This window comes from Microcaecilia unicolor, chromosome 4, assembly GCF_901765095.1.
Source record: "Microcaecilia unicolor chromosome 4, aMicUni1.1, whole genome shotgun sequence".
Lineage (NCBI taxonomy): Eukaryota > Metazoa > Chordata > Amphibia > Gymnophiona > Siphonopidae > Microcaecilia > Microcaecilia unicolor.
Window position 1 is genome coordinate 18,815,317 of NC_044034.1, and position 19,559 is coordinate 18,834,875.

Below are 19,559 nucleotides of genomic sequence, written 5' to 3' on the forward strand. Positions count from 1 at the left end.
GCCAGACCCCACCACCATTTCCATACCCCCCCTGCCACCAATGATTCTCTCCACCCCCCCTCCCACCATCAACCCTCCCCCGCTGCCGTTGCTTACCTTTGCTGGCGGGGGACCCCAACCCGCACCAGCCGAGGTCCGCTTCCAGCTGCCGCTGCCCTCAAAAATATTTCTTCAGCTGCTGGGGGACCCCAACCCCCGCCAGCCAACCCGAGGTCTTTAAAGTTCTTCTTCGTCCTCCGTGGCCGTGCTGCTGTTGAAAGCTGTTGAATCCAGTTCGGAGTCTGATGTCGCAGCACGTTGTACTTGCAGGACGTTCTTGCACGTACAATGTGCTGCGACGTCAGACTCCGAACTGGATTCAACAGCTTTCAACAGCAGCACGGTCACGGAGGACGAAGAAGAACTTAGTTTAAAGACCTCAGGTCAGCTGGCGGGAGTTGGGGTCCCCCACAACTGTACAACACTACCATAGCCCTTAAAGGGTAACGGGGGGCACCTAGATGTGGGTACAGTGGGTTTTGGAGGGCTCCCATTTACCACCACAAGTGTAACAGGTGGAGCTGGGATGGGCCTGGGTCCGCCTGCCTGAAGTGCACTGAAGTACCCACTAAAAACTGCTCCAGGGACCTGCATACTGCTGTGATGAAGCTGGGTATGACATTTGAGGTTGGCATAGAGGCTGGAAAAAATGTTTTTTAATTAGTATTTTAGGGTGGGAGGGGGTTGGTGACCACTGGGGGAGTAAGAGGAGGTGATCCCCGATTCCCTCCAGTGGTCATCTGGTCAGTTCGGGCACCTTTTCGAGGCTTGGTCGTGAACAAAAAGGGACCAAGTAAAGTCGGCCAAATGCTCATCAGGGACGCCCTTTTTTTTCCATTATCGGCCGAGGACGCCCATCTGTTAACCACGCCCCGTCCCGCCTTTGGTACACTACCGACACGCCCCCTTGAACGTTTGCTTTCCTTGCAACGGAAAGCAGTTGAGGACGGCCAAAATCACCTTTCGATTATGCCGATTTGGGCGCCCTTAGGAGAAGGCCGGCCATCTCCCGATTTGTGTCGGAAGATGGGCGCCCTTCTCCTTCGAAAATAAGCTGGATAGGTGCCTACGCAGCTTAGTAAAAGGGTCCCTTATTTATTTTTGTTACATCTGTACCCCGCGCTTTCCCACTCATGGCAGGCTCAATGCGGCTTACATATACAGGTACTTATTTGTACCCAGGGCAATGGAGAGTTAAGTGATTTGCCCAGAGTCACAAGGAGCTGCCTGTGCCTGAAGTGGGAATCAAACTCAGTTCCTCAGGACCAAAGTCCACCACCCTAACCACTAGGCCACTCCTCCACTGCTGCTATTATTTGAGATTCTACATGGACTGTTGCTATTCCACTAGCAACATTCCATGTAGAAGTCGGCCCTTGCAGATCACCAATGTGGCCGCGCAGGCTTCTACATGGAATGTTGCTAGTGGAATAGCAACATTCCATGTAGAATCTCCAATAGTAGCAACATTCTATGTAGAATCTACAATAGTATCTATTTTATTTTTGTTACATTTGTACCCTGCGCTTTCCCACTCATGGCAGGCTCAATGCGGCTTACATGGGGCAATGGAGGGTTAAGTGACTTGCCCAGAGTCCCACTAGCAACATTCCATGTAGAAGTCGGCCCTTGTAGATCACCAATGTGGCAGCGCAGGCTTCTACATGGAATGTTGCTAGTGGAATAGCAACATTCCCTGTAGAATCTCCAATAGTAGCAACATTCCATGTAGAATCTCCAATAGTATTTATTTTTTTTTGTTACATTTGTTACATTTGTATCCTGCGCTTTTTCCCACTCGTGGCAGGCTCTATGCGGCAGGCAATGGAGGGTTAAGTGACTTGCCCAGAGTCACAAGGAGCTGCCTGTGCCTGAAGTGGAAATCAACTCAGTTCCTCAGGACCAAAGTCCACCACCCTAACCACTAGGCCACTCCTCCACTGTTGCTACTATTTGAAGTCGGCCCTTGCAGATCACCAATGTGGCCGCGCAGGACGTCAGACTCACAGAAACAGAAGCCTGCGCAGCCTTCTACATGGAATGTTGCTAGTGAAATAGCAACATTCCATGTAGAATCTCCAATAGTATCTATTTTATTTTTGTTACATTTGTACCCTGCGCTTTCCCACTCATGACAGGCTCAATGCGGCTTACATGGGGCAATGGAGGGTTAAGTGACTTGCCCAGAGTCACAAGGAGCTGCCTGTGCCTGAAGTGGGAATTGAATTCAGTTCCTCAGGACCAGAGTCCACCACCCTAACCACTAGGCCACTCCTCCACTCATTTCATCCAGCTTTGGTTTCCTCATCTTTTGTCTCCTCAGTCCTTGTTACTGGCCCCCTATAAAGATGAACATAAGTGCAGCCATGCTGGGTCAGATCGATGGTCCATCTAGCCCAGTATCCTGTTTCCAACAGTGGCCAATCCAGATCACAAGTACCTAGCAGATTCCCAATGAGTACTAAGATTCCGGAATCCCAAACAATAACAAGATTCTGGAATCTGACAGAGTACCAAGATTCCTTGCTACCGATCCCGAGGATAAGCAGTGGCTTTTTATGCTATTAAAAGTTTTTAGCCCCAGTTTTACAAGACGTAAAGCTGTTATTTTAGTATTATGTCCTCCTGTAGACTCTAAGGGGTCTTTTTCCTAAGCTATGGTATCATTTTTAGCAGGCACTAATGATTAACACATGCTAAACGCTGGAGACGCCCATATATTCCTATGGCCGTCTGTAGCATCTAACGCATGCTAATCATTAGTGCAAGCTAAAAACGCTACAGCGGCTTAGTAAAAAGACCCCATGTTAGCCAGAAGCACCATCTGTTCATGCTCTGATGTAATTGCTCACATCACACATATGCATTTTTTGATCCTAAGCAGCTAGAGTAAGTTTTGTTAACTAAAGAGGATGTTAATGTAATAGTTAACTAACAGATTGCACACTGTATGATAGGCTTGAGGAGGTTTGGTGGGAAGTAGTAACTAATTCTTTCACTACTAATTTCTTTAAATTACTATTTGATTTTTCTTTTTTTCCTTTTCTTGAATCAAAATTGTCATAGTATAATGGTCGAAAGTGACACATTTATTTCTGCTTAGTTGTTAATATGGATAATCGATAATCAATTTATTTTCAAATTTCTTAATCATCTCGTTTTGAGTTGTAAAATTTATAAATGAATACAAATATAATAATTAAAAAAAAAGAATATGTTTTTGTTTGATGAATTGTGTATGTTTTATGACTGTGCTGGTATTTGAATGTCTATTGTATTTTAGAATTATTTTCTTGTTTGATTGGTGTTGTAAATTATGTTATGTCTTTTAGTAACCCATCTAGATTCCAAGAGGGATATAAACAAATAAACAATAAACGGTATCTTGATTTCACATTTTATTGCACTCTGCACAATATTCTTTCTAGAGTCCTCCATTAGACAGCCTGCTTTCATGGATACTCTTCTAAAGGACTGGAAGTAAATGGATAGTGAACACCAAACGGAACTTTCATTGCGAGTCACCTGGCTGCATATTATAGGGTTTGGGAATTGTGAACCCCTGCAGCAGTAAATAACTCATGCCAGATACGAGACCAAGAGATATGAGCCTAGTAGACAGAAACGATGGACATCTACTTGTAGGGAAGAAGCACCGTTGCAAGTAATCAATAGCAGGGTCTGCATTCAGAAGCAATCCTTTGGTTTCCTGCTAGGTAGAGGTAAGGAGTACAACACAATCAAATCTTAATTGGAGTAGCAAGGTCAGTTCTCCCAGAGGTAAGGGTTTCAAACAAAGACTGTCTGAATTTTACATCACCATCGCTTATCCTTTCAGTTATTTATGTTTAAGATTTTGATTTGCAACAATGTCTGACAGTCGGCAACAAGAGCATCTTCCAAGATGAAGCATCATTTCCAAAGAAGCTGGAAGGCCTAAACAGTAATATCCAGTCCACACACTTTTCAACAAGTTCCTTAGTATCCTCCATAAGGCACAAGGTCTCCTTGCCTTAATCTTCTTCTTCGGGGTTGGTGGAAGAGAAACATTACACCTACGGCAGATATTGGAACTGCCTTCTGTGAGAATGATCCAACAAATAGACTATTCAATATACTATGAGTGTGGGGTGTGCCCTTATTATCTTGTAGTTTTTAATACATTGCCCTTTCATACTATGCCATCATGCTTAATAACGTGGCATTTAATTATCTGATAATGGAATGTTACAAGTCTTTCCGTTGTCTTGAGCTCTCTGTTGCTTGAGTCCTCCTGGAGACACTCCAGTGACCTAAGAAAGAGTGAAATTGATGAGTTACAGTTACTTGGACAACACCATCTCGTTAGAACAGACCTTCCCTATTGTTCAGATTAAAATCAGTGATTGACAATGGACAGCCATATAGCCAAATTCAAATTATCACCTATTTCTCAAGGTTTTGTGTTTGATTTCATTCAATAGCAACATCATCAATGGTATCTGTCATGTCTTAGTTCAGACAAAAATACATTTTAACTTTAATTTTAATATTTATATTCAGGAGTGAACTTATCAACATGGGCTACTATTAAGATGTGTTATTTTACTGTTAACTTGGGTTATTAGTTAGGTATCCTTGCATAAAATCAAACCTGTGCTAAAATAGCACAAGTTTTATATATATATATATATATATATATATATATATATATATATATATATGTATATGTATATATATATATATTTTTTTTTTCAGCAGTATATGATGGAGTTCAGTGATACCACAGTTGTACATGGGAGCAGAATAGAATTTCAGAGAGGTAATGAGTAATCTGAATATATTCGGCATTGTTGAGGTGGGCTTTTGAGTCTACTTGAGCGGTCCTGGACCCTACTTTTTTAATGTGTTTTGTGCTTGTCGGATGTCCAGAGTCCTTTGTTTTGCCTTGTTTTTATTTTTTGATAAGATGTGTATGTGTTTTCTAGGTTCTTCAGCAAATACACAACACACACACAGGTCTTCTGCTTCTCTTTTGATGACACAAAACAGACACACTCATACTTCCTTGAATAGGAGACTCGTAGCTACATATGCCAAAAGCCACATCTTGATGGTAATTCTATAACAGAGCCCTCACCGTAGGTGCTGGTTATGGTCCCTATTTTAAGAAGGTGCCTTCTTTTCTTTATAGAGTACTAGCAGAAAGAGCGCATGTAATAGCCGTATAGCAAGTGAAACTGTCCATAATACCTTCATGTTAGGACATATGTACATAAATGAGAGAATTTTATAATTTTCTAAACACAATCTAAGTGGTGGTGGGAGTAGCTATTATTAAAAGTCAAGACTCCCCCTGCACTGTAAAAAGGAGATAATCTGCTACCATATGAATGTTAGCAAATTCTGTGTCATTCGTGACTGATGGGGGGAAAAAGCCTCAAGGTGCCTGGGTCAAACGCTCCCACAAGCAATGTGTCAATCCCGTTGACCAATTACTCAGTCTTAAGGGGATCCATTCCTCATCATGAGCAAAAAACCTTCCCAGTGTCACGAATGAACGCATAGGAGAAATGGTCATTGGGAAACATCCTCATAAATCATATTGATCCTAAGGGTTGCTGCTATATGTCAACCAACTCTCCATCTGCATGCATGAAGAACAAGATGAAACTTAGCTTATATTAGACGGTCTGTCGATGTCCACGGTTACCACTGCTTCGTGTCCCCCGACCAACGGTGGCCAGCGTTTCGCTGTGCTATTTGCAAGCTGGAGCTGCTTCAGGGTCTGCGTGGGGAACAGATTGTCAATAGCGTCTCCAGCATAGTTGACCGGCAACCACCGTTGGTCGGGGGACACGCAGCAGTAGTAACCGTGGACACCGACAGACTGTCTAATATAAGCTAAGTTTCATCTTGTTCTTGATGCATGCAGATGAAGAGTTGGTTGACATATAACAGCAACCCTTAGGAGCGATATGATTGATGAGGATGTTTCCCAATGACCATTTCTCCTATGCGTTCATTTGTGACTCTGGGAAGGTTTTTTGCCCATGATGAGGAGTGGATCCCCTTAAGACCGAGTAATTGGTCAACGGGATCGACACGTTGCTTGTGGGAGTGTTTGACCCAGGCACCTTGAGACTTTTTCTCCCCATCGGTCACGAATGACACAGAATTTGCTAACATTCATATGGTAGCAGATTATCTCCGTTTTACAGTGCAGGGGGATTCTTGACTTTTAATAATAGAATTTTATAATCTACCTGTAGATCTGTGTGCTCTGCTCCCATGTGCATGCCTACCAGCAAAGAATGCATCATCAACTCATGGTGCCTACTCTTCTGCTAGGTGGTAGAGGTCATTTAAAAGGCGTAAATGACTAGACTACTGCAATTTCTGTACCTAAAAGGCAGCTCCTTAGTGAATTAATACTTTATGTCATGGTAGCATGTCACAGCAGTGCTAATTCTAAGCCAGGGCTACTCAAATGTTTTGAGTGGAGGTCCAGAAACTTTGGCCGCCTGAAACCCAGGGTTCCGCAAAATTCTGCATACCAATTGGATGAAATTCTAGAAATGGCACTGAAACATTTAAGCACTGAGAGCTATTCTATAAAGGATCCATGTCCTTTATAAAACAGCGCTAAGCGCATAAACCATGCCTAACTTTAGGCAGCAGAATTACGCCGGCAATCCACACAGAAAGGCATTTGAGTAGCCCTGATCTAAGCCAACACATCAGTCTGCTCCTTACCTACCTTCACGCGTTTTAGTGACCAGCCTAAAGTAAATTGCCTCTTCCTTAAATTCTTGCTTCCCCACCTTCTCGATGTGAATCAATTGAAATATTCCTGGAGATAGGAAAAACAATATAATTCCCCCACAACCACTCAATTTTCCTTCAAGAATTTTACTTCAAATAACTTGGAATACGGCCAATGAATCTTCAAATCATAACACAGCCCTGAACATTCCCTTTTCTGTGCAAGCCAAGTGGCTATAAATCAATTTGGCTAGTCAAATATGATCATGGTACAATGGAAATTTAGGGGCCCTTTTACAAAGGTGTGGAAGGTCTAACGTGTGGGTAGCGTGTGCCCAATCAGCACTACCGCCGTGGTAGCGCATGTGCTCAGCGGTAATTCCAAGTTGGCATGCGCCGAATCCCGTGGTAGAAAATAATCTTCTATTTTCTACCACGGGGGCGTTCCCGGCGCAAGCCATAAGTACATAAGTATTGCCATACTGGGAAAGACCAAAAGGTCCATCGAGCCCAGCATCCTGTTTCCAACAGTGGCCAATCCAGGTCACAAATACCCAGCAAGATCCCAAAAATGTACAAAACATTTTATACTGCTTATCCCAGAAATAAGCAGTGGATTTTCCCCAAGACCATTTAATAACGGTCTATGGACTTTTCCTTTAGGAAGCGTCCCAAACTTTTTTAAACTCTGCTAAGGCTAACCACCTTTACCACATTCTCTGTTAACGAATTCCAGAGTTTAATTACATGTGAGTGAAGAAAAATGTTCTCACCGATTTGTTTTAAATTTACTACATTGTAGCTTCATCGCATGCCCCATGCCATGTTGGTGGGCGCTGCATGGTTACCGCGTTGGTAGTGCATGAGCCCTTACCACTAAGTAAATAGGTGGTGGTAAGCGCTCAGGCCATAAGAGGCATGTGCTAATGTTAATATTAATGCAGGCCCATTTCCCGGCCATTAAAAACCCTGTAGTGTCCAATGTCCCATCAATCTGTTCCATATGGCTTATTACGGGAACTTGACCACTAAAGGGTTAAAAAAATAGCCTTTTTCCCTGCCGCAGAAAAAAATGGCTGAGCACGCACCTAAAAGATGTGCCCACACTACCGCTGGCCACTTTTTACAGCGGCTTTGTAAACGGACCCCCTTATTGATTCCAAGCTATGAGAGAGATTTGAAAATCCAGTCTCATTATGGGTACTGTTAACAAAAGTCAGAGAAATGCATGACTGCTCAGAGAAGGATCAGTGATAGCTCTCACTGTGGCGTGAGGGCTGGAATTGGTTATCAGCTTTATATTAGAACAGTATCAACTAATTCCCCATATTCATTCAGGCAGGTCCAAATCAAAACTTACAGCTATTGGAATTATCAACTTTATACTAAACTAGTAAAAAAGGCCCATTTCTGGAACGAATGAAACGGGCGCTAGCAAGGTTTTCCTGGGAGTGTGTATGTTTGAGAGAGAGAGCCAGAGTGAATGTGCGGTGTGTGACAGAGTGAGACTGTTCTGTGGACAGTGTGTATGTGAGAATGAGAGTGTGTGACAGGGCCCCCTCCCCTGTTCCTAATGCCCCTCACCCCGTTCCCTCCCCTCCTTTTCCTCCTGCTTCCCACACTTTGGGTTCCTTAAGGCTTTCAAAAGTCTATGTACCCCCGTGGCCCTAACGCCCAGTATCCGGATACCCCACCGCTTTCCTCCTCACCCCTCCCCCAGATGTAATACTTTCACGTACTTCATTTTTAAAAAAAGTGTCCTATCTACCCTGTGTACAAATGCCGGCACTTCAGATTGTGTTCCTCTCTCTAAATTTTCATTTCTTTCACTCATTCAGAACTTGCCCCCCCCCCCCCCCCCCCCGAACACTTTTGGTTCCTTCAGTCTTTTAAAACTCTGCTATGTACCCTGTGTGCTAATGGGCCAGCATTGAGATTGTTTCCTGTCCCAAATTTGCATGTCTTTCAGTCATTCACACCTCCCCCCCCCCCGTCTCCAGTTAACACTTTCATTTCCTTCAGTCTTTAAAACTCTCTACTATCCCTGTGTCCTATACCCTAATGGCCAGCACTCAGATTGTTTTGCTTTGCCAAATTGTCTGTCACTGAGGTCAGTGCCTGCCTGCCTAGCAGACCACTTCCGGCAGGCACGGTCCCAGGCACATCCTGTTGAAGGTGAGAATTATTATATAGGATAAAAATTAATTTTCATTGTTATGTCATTTTGTTTTAAATTTATGTTGCGTACATAGCTCTGTCCCAGTATGGCAACACTTATGTACTTATGAAATGACCCCTATAGTGTATCCAGCTATACACCACTGCCTTGTGTGTCCTGTTAACTTGGTTTCAATAGCATATAAAAAAAAGACAGCAATGGTAGCTCAAGAAACCACATACCTTCTAGCGGTTTCCGAACATAGATGTCCACCTCTTCTGAAACTTCTTTTTCTATTACAGTCTTTCTCAGGTTCTCCTTTGGGTTCTTGGTCTGCGGGAACATGAACGTATAAACCTGTGTCTCGTTTTGATTCTTTGTGGGCTATTCCATCTGTAAGTTTGACTTTAGCTTCTAGGCAGAGCAAGCTTTAGAGTTAAGACCGGCTGCCCTGAGTTTCTGCTATTATTTAAGTAGTATTTTGAAATGACTCAGTAAAGGCAGGCATGGTGTCTGGTCAGGAAACATAATCTCATCATATATGAAACCCTTTGATACACAGGGAATGCATCATGCAGCGCCAACCAATCAGAAGACAGCTTTAATAATGCCTGATGACATCACAATGGGCTTTGAATTTCAACTCTGAAAGCTAGAATTTAAAACAAGACATTCTCATCCTCATTCTAGAACAGGTCACCTAAAAGGCACCAAAGGATAGATTCAGTAAATGTCACCCAAGGTTAGGTGCCACTACGATCAGCGCTAAGACAGTATTCTGTAAAGGGCGCATTTTCCGTACCTAACTTTGGGCATCATGAGCACTTATGTCTGCCAAAAGTTTATTTAAATGCTTGCACTCAACTGATGGCAGTTGAGTGCGCAAATGTAGGTATCCTATAACATCATGTTTCATTTCTGGGAATGCCCCTGATCCTCCCATGCCCCTTTCATGGTCACACCCCTTTTCCAGTTGTGCACGAGAGACGTTAGGTGTCCAGTTTAATGACAGGTTACAGCTTACTAACAGCAGATCAGCAATTTCATGTCTGAGTTCTTTCACTACCCTTGGATGCATGCCATCCGGCTCAGGTGATTTACTATTCTTTAATTTGTTGATTTGACTCAGTACATCTTCCAGGTTCACCAAAAATTCTTTCAGTTCCTCTGCATCATCATCCTTGAAAACCATTTCTGGTACAGGTAGATCGCTTACATCTTCTTCTGTAAAGACTGAAGCAAAGACTTGATTCAGTTTCCAGCTTATAATCGAAAGACAAAAACGCCTATATTGCGACCTAAATCGGGAGATCGACGTTTATCCTCACACAAACGGTATAATTGAAAGCCGAACTTGGACATTTTCAACTGCACTCCATCGCGGAAGCGTACAAAGTTGACGGGGGCGTGTCGGAGGCGTGGTGAAGGCGGCGGGGGGGCATGGTTATCACCCGAACAGAGATGGGCGCCTTTCGCGATAATGGAAAACAAGTAATGCGTTTGTAGCTAGAATTTAGGGCACTTTTCCTGGACCCTGTTTTTTCCACAAATAAGGCCCCAAAATGTGCCCTAAATGACCAGATTACCCCCAGAAGGAATCGGGGATGACCTCCCCTGACTCCCCCAGTGGTCACTAACCCCCTCCCACCACAAAAAATGATGTTTCACAACTTTTTATTTTAACCCTCAAATGTCATACCCACCTCCTGGCAGCAGTATGCAGGTCCCTGGAGCAGTTGTTAGGGGTGCAGTGGACTTCAGGAAGGTGGGACCCAGGGCCCATCCCCCCCCTACCTGTGACAATTGTGCTGCTTAATGCTTAGGTCGTCCAACCCCCCCCAAACCCACTGTACCCACATGTAGGTGCCCTCCTTCACCCCTTAGGGCTATAGTAAATGGTGTAGACTTGTGGGCAGTGGGTTTTGAGGGGGATTTGGGGGGCTCAAACACCAAGGGAAGGTGCTATGCACCTGGGAGATCTTTTACCTTTTTTTTGTTTTTGTAAAAGTGCCCCCTAGGGTGCCCGGTTGGTGTCCTGGCATGTGAGGGGGACCAGTGCACTTCGAATCCTGGCCCCTCCCACGAACAAATGCCTTGGATTTATTCGCTTTTGAGCTGGGCGCTTTCATTTCCATTATCGCTGAAAAACAAAAACGCCCAGCTCACAAATTGTCGAATAAAACATGGACGTCTTATTTTTTGCGAAAATACAGTTCGGTCCGCCCCTTCACGGACCCGTTCTAGGAGATAAATGCCCATGGAGATAGACGTTTTCGTTCGATTATGCCCCTCCACGTCTGCTATGGCCTTGTCCTCCCTGAGTTCCCCTTTTGCCCCTTCATGATCTAATGGTCCCACAGATTCCCTCGCAAGCTTTCTGCTTCTGATGTACCTGGAAAGGTTGTTACTGGGAGTTTTTGCCTCTGTGGCAAGTTTCTCTTCATATTCGCTTTTAGCCTTCTTTATCAATGCTTTGCATCGAACTCGCCAGTGCTATGTTGCTTTTTCTTTTCTTCATTGGGTCCTTTTTCCGTTCTTTGAAGGACATTCTTTTGGCTCTAATAGCCTCTTTCACTTCATCTTTTAACCATGCTAGCAGTCTTCTTTCCACCTTTGTAAATGCATGGAATCCTGAGTGGTGTAGAATGAGTAGAAGTAAATCGATTTTTTTACTCTTTCGAAAAGAACAAGGACTAGGGGACATTCAATGAAGTTACATGGAAATACATTTAAAACAAATAGGAGGAAATATTTTTCCATTCAACAAATAGTTAAGCTCTAGAACTCATTGCTGGAGAATGTACTAACGGCGGTTAGCGTATCTGAGTTTTTAAAAGGTTTGGATAAGTTCCTGGAGGAAAAATCTGTAGTCTGCTATTGAGACAGACATGGGGAAGCCACTGCTTGCCCTGGGATTGGTAGCATGGAATGTTGCTACTATTTGGGTTTCTGCCAGGTACTTATGACCTGGATTGGCCACCGTTGGAATTAGGATACTGGGCTAGATGGACCACTGATCTGAGTCAGTACGACTATTCTTATGTTCAGTTCACAGAATAGGGGCAAAAGTCCGTTATGCTTTAAACTGCTAAATTAGTGCCAATTAGTGCTTGTTAACACTAATTATTGGTATTTATCTCCAGTGAAGTACCAAGGGGGGGGGGGGCGGTCCGCCCCGGGTGCACGCCATGGGGGGGGGGTGCCGCGCACGAGCCTGTCCTTCGTTCGTTCCATGCCCCTCTGCCCCAGAACAGGTTACTTCCTGTTCCGGGGCAGAGGGAGCATGGAACGAACGATGGACAGCGCGCGCGGCACCCCCCAGCGGTGTGCACCTGGGGGGGGGGTTCTTTCATGGGGGGGGGGGGTGGGTCCTTTCACCATGGGATGGGGTCACGCTGCATCCGGGGGGGGGCGCTGCACCCGGGGGCGGGGCGCATCGGCGATCCGCCCCGGGTGTCAGCCCCCTAGGAACGCCACTGTTCTCCAATTAAGTGCCAATTTAGTGCCAATTAGCTAGTTATGTTACATGCATAACTGAACCTTTAGGCGCCATCTATAGAAGGATAACTCTCTTCTAGAGGGAGAGTAAGAGATGATGGGGGGGGGGGGGAGAGAGCAAGAAAAAAAATGAGAGAGGGAGAGAGAGGGATGAAGAAGAGACAAATAAGACCAAGGGGGAGAGAATATATAGAAAGGATAGCTCTCTTGGGGTGGGAGAGAGAGAGAGCGAGAGAGCAAGATGAGAAAGGAGATAGGGAGAGGGATGAACAAAAAACAAATAACACCAAGAAGAAGGTGAGTGGAGGAGTGGCCTAGTGGTTAGGGTGCTGGACTTTGGTCCTGAGGAACTGAGTTTGATTCCCACTTCAGGCACAGGCAGCTCCTTGTGACCTCTGGCAAGTCACTTAACCCTCCACTGCCCCATGTAAGCCGCATTGAGCCTGCCATGAGTGGGAAAGTGCGGGATACAAATGTAACAAAAATAAAATAGATGCTATTGGAGATTCTACATGGAATGTTGCTATTCCACTAGCAACATTCCAGTAGAAGGCTGTGCATGCTTCTGTTCTGTGAGTCTGACGTCCTGCACATATGTGCAGGACGTCAGACTCAGCAGGATGTCAGACTCACAGAAGCAGAAGCCTGCGCGGCCACATTGGTGATCTGCAAGGGCTGACTTCTACATGGAATGTTGCTAGTGGAATAGCAACATTCCATGTAGAATCTCAAATAGTATCTATTTTATTTTTGTTACATTTGTATCCCGCACTTTCCCACTCATGGCAGGCTCAATGCGGCTTACATGGGGCAATGGAGGGTTAAGTGACTTGCCCAGTGGAGGAGTGGCCTAGTGGTTAGGGTGGTGGGCTTTGGTCCTGGGAACTGAGGAACTGAGTTCAATTCCCACTTCAGGCACAGGCAGCTCCTTGTGACTCTGGGCAAGTCACTTAACCCTCCATGGCCCCCATGTAAGCCACATTGAGCCTGCCTGAATGGGAAAGCACAGGGTACAAATGTAACAAAAATAAATATAATGACAATTTGGACTCATCCACCCTTCCCTTCTCTCCCCTGGTTTCCTGTTCCTTTCTTTCCTTCCCCCTCCCCATCCTCTCCTTTATTTCTTATGCAGATTTAATGATGTATTAGCTTAATTTACTGTATTGGTGGCTGCCTTTGCGGTGCAATGTAAGCCACATTGGGCCTGACACAGTTGGGAAATGTGGAGTATAAATGAGATAATAAAAAAAGTAAACTGATCAGCGGCATCCAAATCACGTTGACTATCAGCCCCCATGTGTATATCTCCAGCACTTAAGCATCTGAACTTACATCAGCTCTATGTCTGGTGTAGTACTTGCATCTAAGTTACAGGCATGTATTTTAACTGGTATGTTAATGTTCTATAAAAGAAAGTAGATACCTGGGTCCTGTTCCCTCTGAGTTGAGTGAGAGTCCTCCAACTGTGTTGTTGACAATAGTGTGTTTTCAATTAGAGCATAAGAGTAGCATACTGGGTCAGACCAATGGTCCATCTAGCCCAGTATCCTGCTTCCAACAGTGGCCAATCCAGGTCACAAATACCTGGCAGAAACCCAAATAGTAGTGACATTCCATGTAGAACCCCAAAGAATAGCAAGATTCTGGAATCCTAAAGAGTGACAAGACTCCATCCAGAATCTCAAAGAGTAGCAACATTCCATGTAGAACCCCAAGAATAGCAAGATTCTGGAATCCTAAAGAGTTACAAGATTCCGTGCAGAATCTCAAAAGTAGTCCATGCTACAATCCCAGGGACAAGTAATAGTCCTCTGCATTATGAATATAAGAATAGCCATACTTGGTCAGACCAGTGGTCCATCTAGCCCAGTATCCTGTTTTCCAAACAGTGGCCAAGCCAGGTCACAAGTACCTGGCAGAAACCCAAATAGCAGTGACATTCCATGTAGAACCCCAAAGAATAGCAAGATTCTGGAATCCTAAACAAGATTCCTGCAGAATCTCAAAGAGTAGTCCATGCTACAATCCCAGGGACAAGTAATAGTCCTCTGCATTATGAACATTAGAACATAAAATAGCCATACTGGGTCAGACCAATGGTCTATCTAGCCCAGTATCCTGTTTTCCAAACAGGCCAAGCCAGGTCACAAGTACCTGGCAGAAACCCAAATCGTAATGACATTCCATGTAGAACCCCAAAGAATAGCAAGATTCTGGAATCCTAAAGAGTAACAAGATTCCGTGCAGAATCTCAAAGAGTAGTCCATGCTACAATCCCAGGGACAAGTAACAGTCCTCTGCATTATAAATATAAGAACTTAAGAATAACCATACTGGGTCGGACCAATGGTCCATGTAGCCCAGTATCCTGTTTCCAAACAGTGGGCCAAGCCAGGTCACAAGTACTTGGCAGAAGCCCAAATCGTGGCAACACTCCATACTACAAATCCTAGAACAAGCAGTTGCTTCCCCTGTCTGTCCTCAATAGCAGACTAAGGACTTTTCCTCCAGGAATTTGTCCAACCCTTTTTAAACCCAGATACGCTAACCATTGTTACCACATCCTCCAGCAAAGAGTTCCAGAGCTTAACTATTCATTGAGTGAAAAAATATTCCTCCTGTTGTTTTAAAAGTATTCCATGTAACTTCCTGGAGTGTCCCCTAGTCTTTCTTCTTTTGGAACGAGTAAAATATTGAATTACTTCTACTCATTCTACCCACTCAGGATTTAGTAGACCTCAATCTTCTAAGCTGAAAAGCCCTAACCTCTATAGCCTTTCCTATACGAGAGGAGTTCCATCCCCTTTATCATTTTGGTCACTCTTCTTTGAACCTTTTCTAATTCCGCTATATCTTTTTTGAGATACGGCGACCAGAACTGAACAAATACTCAAGGTGCGGATACACCATGGAGCAATACAAAGGCATTATAGCATTTTGGTCTTATTCACCATCCCTTCCTAATAATTCCTAACATCCTGATTGCTTTTTTTGGTTCGCCACCACACACTAGCAGAAGATTTCAGCGTATTATCTACAACAACACCCAGATCTTTTTCTTGAGCGCTGACCCCCAAGGTGACTCTAGCATCAGGTAACTGTGATTCAGATTATTCCTTCCAATGTGCATCACCTTGCATTTGTCCACATTAATTTATCTGCCATTTGGACGCCCAGTGTTCCAATTTCCTAAGTCTTCCTGCACTATTTCACAGTCTGCAGTGCGGACTCCGAATGTGTTTTAACAGCCCTTGAATAGTTTTTTATCATCTGCAAATTTAATCACCTCACTCGTCGTTCCAATTTCCATATCATTATAAATATATTAAATAGTACCGGTCCCAGTACAGATCCCTGTGGCACTCCACTGTTCATTCTCCTCCATTGAAAGAAATGACCTCTTAACCCTTCTGCTTTCTGTCCAATAACCAATTCCTAATCCACACCAGAACCTTGCCTTCTATCCCATGACTCTTTAATTTTCTCAGGAGTCTCTCATGAGGAACTTTATCAAAAGCTTTCTGGAAATCTAGATACACTATATCAACCGGCTCACCTTTATCCACATGTTTATTCACGCCTTCAAAGAAATTAAGCAAATTAGTGAGGCAAGACTTCCCTCAGCTGAACCCATGCTGATTGTCCCATTAAACCATGTTTGTCTACGTGTTCTATAATTTTATTCTTAATATTAGTTTCCACTATTTTGCCTGGCACCGACATCAGGCTTGCCGGTCTATAATTTCCAGGATCACCCCTAGAACCCTTTTTAAAAATTGGCATCACATTGGTCACCCTCCAATCTTCAGGTACTATGGATGATTTTAATGACAGGTTACATATTATTAACAGCAGATTAGCAATTTCATGCTTGAGTTCTTTGAGTACCTTCGGATGTATGCCATCCGGTCCAGGTGATTTTAATTTGTCAGTTTGGCTCAGTACATCTTCCAGGTTCACCAAGATTTCTTTTAATTCCTCCACATCATCACCCTTGAAAACCATGCAGAAAGTTGGGGAAATCTCGCGGGACTACCACAAGACTTCCCCAACTTCCTGCACGGCGCGGCTCAAGTATCTGCAGTGCCCAGCCATGCAGGTGAAGACAAGGACTTTGAGGCAGTTACTGAGGAAGAAGAGAAAAGCTGGAGCTCGTGCTCTGCTGTTGAGGTAAATGCGGGGGGGGGGGGGGGGGGGGGGGAGGACGGATCTGCTTTAAAAAAAATCAGCCGGCATAAAAAGCACCACTGTCGTTAAAATATTAACACATGAATAGCGTTATTAATGAGTTCATTGTCTACCCCTAGTCCAAAATACATGCCTATAACTTAGTACTTACACCAGCCTAAGTTCTTTTATAGAACAGGCTCCTACTAGATTGATAGTAATCATTTTGATACATCTGTCTAAGTGGCCCTTTTACTAAAGCTTAGCACGCGCTAACGGACATTAGCAGTGCTAAATGCCACGTGACCCATAGGCATAAAACAGTATGCACAGCATTTATTTACTAGCCGTTGAGGCCCGTTAAAACGGGCTAGTGGGTTGCCACTGCCCCTCCCCCCCGAGTTCGCCGCTGCCATACCCCCCCAGAGTCGCCGTCGCCGCCACCACCACCTCCATCCTGCTCGTCTCTTCACTATTCAACTTACATCTCCGCAGCAGGCAGATCAGCTGAGCTCCCGTCGGCCTTCCTTCTCTGCCTGTGTCCCGCCCTCGTGTGACGTAACGTCGGCGAGGGCGGGACACAGGCAGGGAAAGAAGGCCAACGGCAGCTCAGCTGATCTGCCTGCTGCGGAGATGTAAGTTGAATAGCGAAGAGACGGGCCGATGGAGTGGTTCGGCAGCAGCGACTCCGGGGGGGGGCACCAGTAGCGGCAACCTCGGGGGGGGGGGGAGGTGGCGACCTCGGCGGTTTCCCTCCCCTTCGCGCAGTTTCCCTCTCTGTCCTGCCCCCCGTCATCACGTATTGACATGGGGTGGGACAGAGAGGGAAGTCTCTACTGTGCATTTGCGAGTGAGTACGGTCACTCGCGGTTTATATGTTTTATGTATTTATTATTTATTAGGATTTATTTATCGCCTTTTGAAGGAATCCATTCAAGGCAAGAATAAGTCAAACATATGCAAATAATAGTATAAAATACTACAGTGAAACCTTGGGTTTTCGTCAACTTCGGATTTCGTCGTTTTTCGGATATCGTCGATTTGTTTCGCTAAAATTTTTGTCTCGCTTTTCGTCGGTCGCCTCGGATTTCGTCGGCGTTACCTCAATAATTTTATATACTGTATATAGCAAGGGCTGGACGAGTATACAACATCCGGGGAACTTCCGACACTCCTTCACTTTGCATACACGCCAACAAAACCCCGCCTTCGCGTTGAGAGGAACTCCTTGCGTACAGGCAGCGTTGATTGAGAGATAGGGGCCAGGATTACGTGAAGACTGCTCGCACTGCCATGGTGCCTCGGTTTTCGTCGGTTTTGGTTTTTGGTCGATAATTTTCAGACGAATTATCAACGAAAACCGAGGTTTCACTGTACTTACAATGTCAACAAATTATGTAATAAAACATTTAAGACAGCCTAGGGTGTAAGCAAAGATGGAACATATAGACAGATAAGATAGAGTAATAGGAGTAAGAAAGTTGCACATAAGGTCATAAAGGTGTTCGAATATTATCTTAGCTAGGGTAGGAGTGGATAAACATGTCCGGTTATAGTATGTGCAGCCAGTGTCACTCCTTGTGTGTGTTTGTGAGCAGGGGCGTAGATTTAGTCCTGGACCCCCCTGCCAACGACCCTCTCGACCCCCCCCCTCCCGCCGCAACCCTCCCCTGCTGTGGGCTACCTTTGCTGGCGGGGGACCCCAACCCCCTTCAGCCGAGGTCCTCTTGCTTCCCGCGAAAGGCTTCGTTCTGTTTCTAACATCCTACACGTTGTAAGTGCAGGACGTTAGACTCACAGAAACAGAACAAAGCCTTGCAGATCAAGGCTTCGTTCTGTTTCAGTGAGTCTGACGTCCGTCAGAAACAGAACAAAGCCTTGCACGGGAAGCAAGAGGACCTCGGCTGGCGGGGATTGGGATCCCTCACAAGCAAAGGTAGGCGATGACGGCGGGGGAGGGTTGGCGGCGGGAGGGGGGTCGAGAGGGTCGTTGGAGGGGGGCAAAGTTGGTGGTGGCGGCGGCGAGAGGGGGGGTCGGTGGCACCGGGGGGGGGGGGGGGGCTAAAATGTGCCCCCTCACCTGGGCTCTGGACCCCCCTCCCGCCGAAGTCTGGCTACGCCCCTGTTTGTTTGTGAGTGACTAGCAAATTAGTTACTTCTTCCATTAAAGGCCTCATTGAAGAGCCAAGCTTTCACCTGCTTCTTAAAGTAGAGATAGTCTTATGCCAAGTGGAGCCTTTCATAGGGATAATCCATGGGAGGATCTTAGTAACCTTGGAGGTGTGTAGAGGGTGATCCTGTTCTTCAAGTATTCTGGGCTGTTTCCTTTAAGGGCCTTGAAGATCAGACAATAGAGTTTTAAAATTAGCCCTGTATTGCAAAGGTAGCCAGTGAAGTTTTTGCAAAAATGGTGTGATGTGGTCATTTTGCTTACAATCTTCTATTAGTCTTGTTGGAGCTGGTGCAAACCCTTTCTAGTCAGACCAGTACAGAGTGCATTGCAGTAATCTGGTCTTGATGTTATCATGGCATGCACAACTGAGACAAGACTTACCTTCTCAAAGGAGAGAGGCAGCATAGTTATTGCAAATGATAGAAGCAGCTCTTAAAGGTGCTTGGATTTGGTGTGTTAGTGTTTTTAAGTCGCCTGTAAATTTAAGGCGTGTTAAACACTAACACGCCTATACATTTCTATGAGCACTTTAGTGTTTAATGCGTGTAAACCATTTACTCGCGTTAAAAATGCTAACGCACTCATAGGGCCTCTTAGTAAACATAGGTCTAAGTGTTGAATCTAGCTGTATTCCAAGGTTCTTGACTTGTGATTTGAGGGGGAGATCATATTTCCCAAAAGAGATTTTATGTCAGGTACGTGCCCACTTGTGTTAGGGATCCAAAGAGGCTCGGTTTTACTTGGGTTCAGGCAGAATTATTGGTTTTAGCCCATTCT

The 19,559-nt window shown here is 44.9% G+C and overlaps 1 protein-coding gene across 3 annotated transcripts in view; it reads right to left on the reverse strand.

Moving 5' to 3' along the window:
* Positions 1-3,454: 3,454 nt before the first annotated feature.
* Positions 3,455-19,559, reverse strand: part of CHRDL2 (chordin like 2) — an 80,440-nt gene continuing 64,335 nt past the window's right edge. For 2 of the 3 annotated variants that reach the window (XM_030199320.1, XM_030199319.1), the window contains exons 9-10: positions 6,779-6,871; positions 3,455-4,331 (exon numbers count right to left, since the gene is read on the reverse strand). In XM_030199320.1, coding sequence (XP_030055180.1) covers positions 4,267-4,331; positions 6,779-6,871 — 158 coding nt within the window. In that variant the 3' untranslated portion in view covers positions 3,455-4,266. Of the gene's footprint in view, positions 4,332-6,778; positions 6,872-9,183; positions 9,275-19,559 lie in introns of all 3 variants that reach the window. The other variant, XM_030199321.1, reaches the window with a different exon arrangement.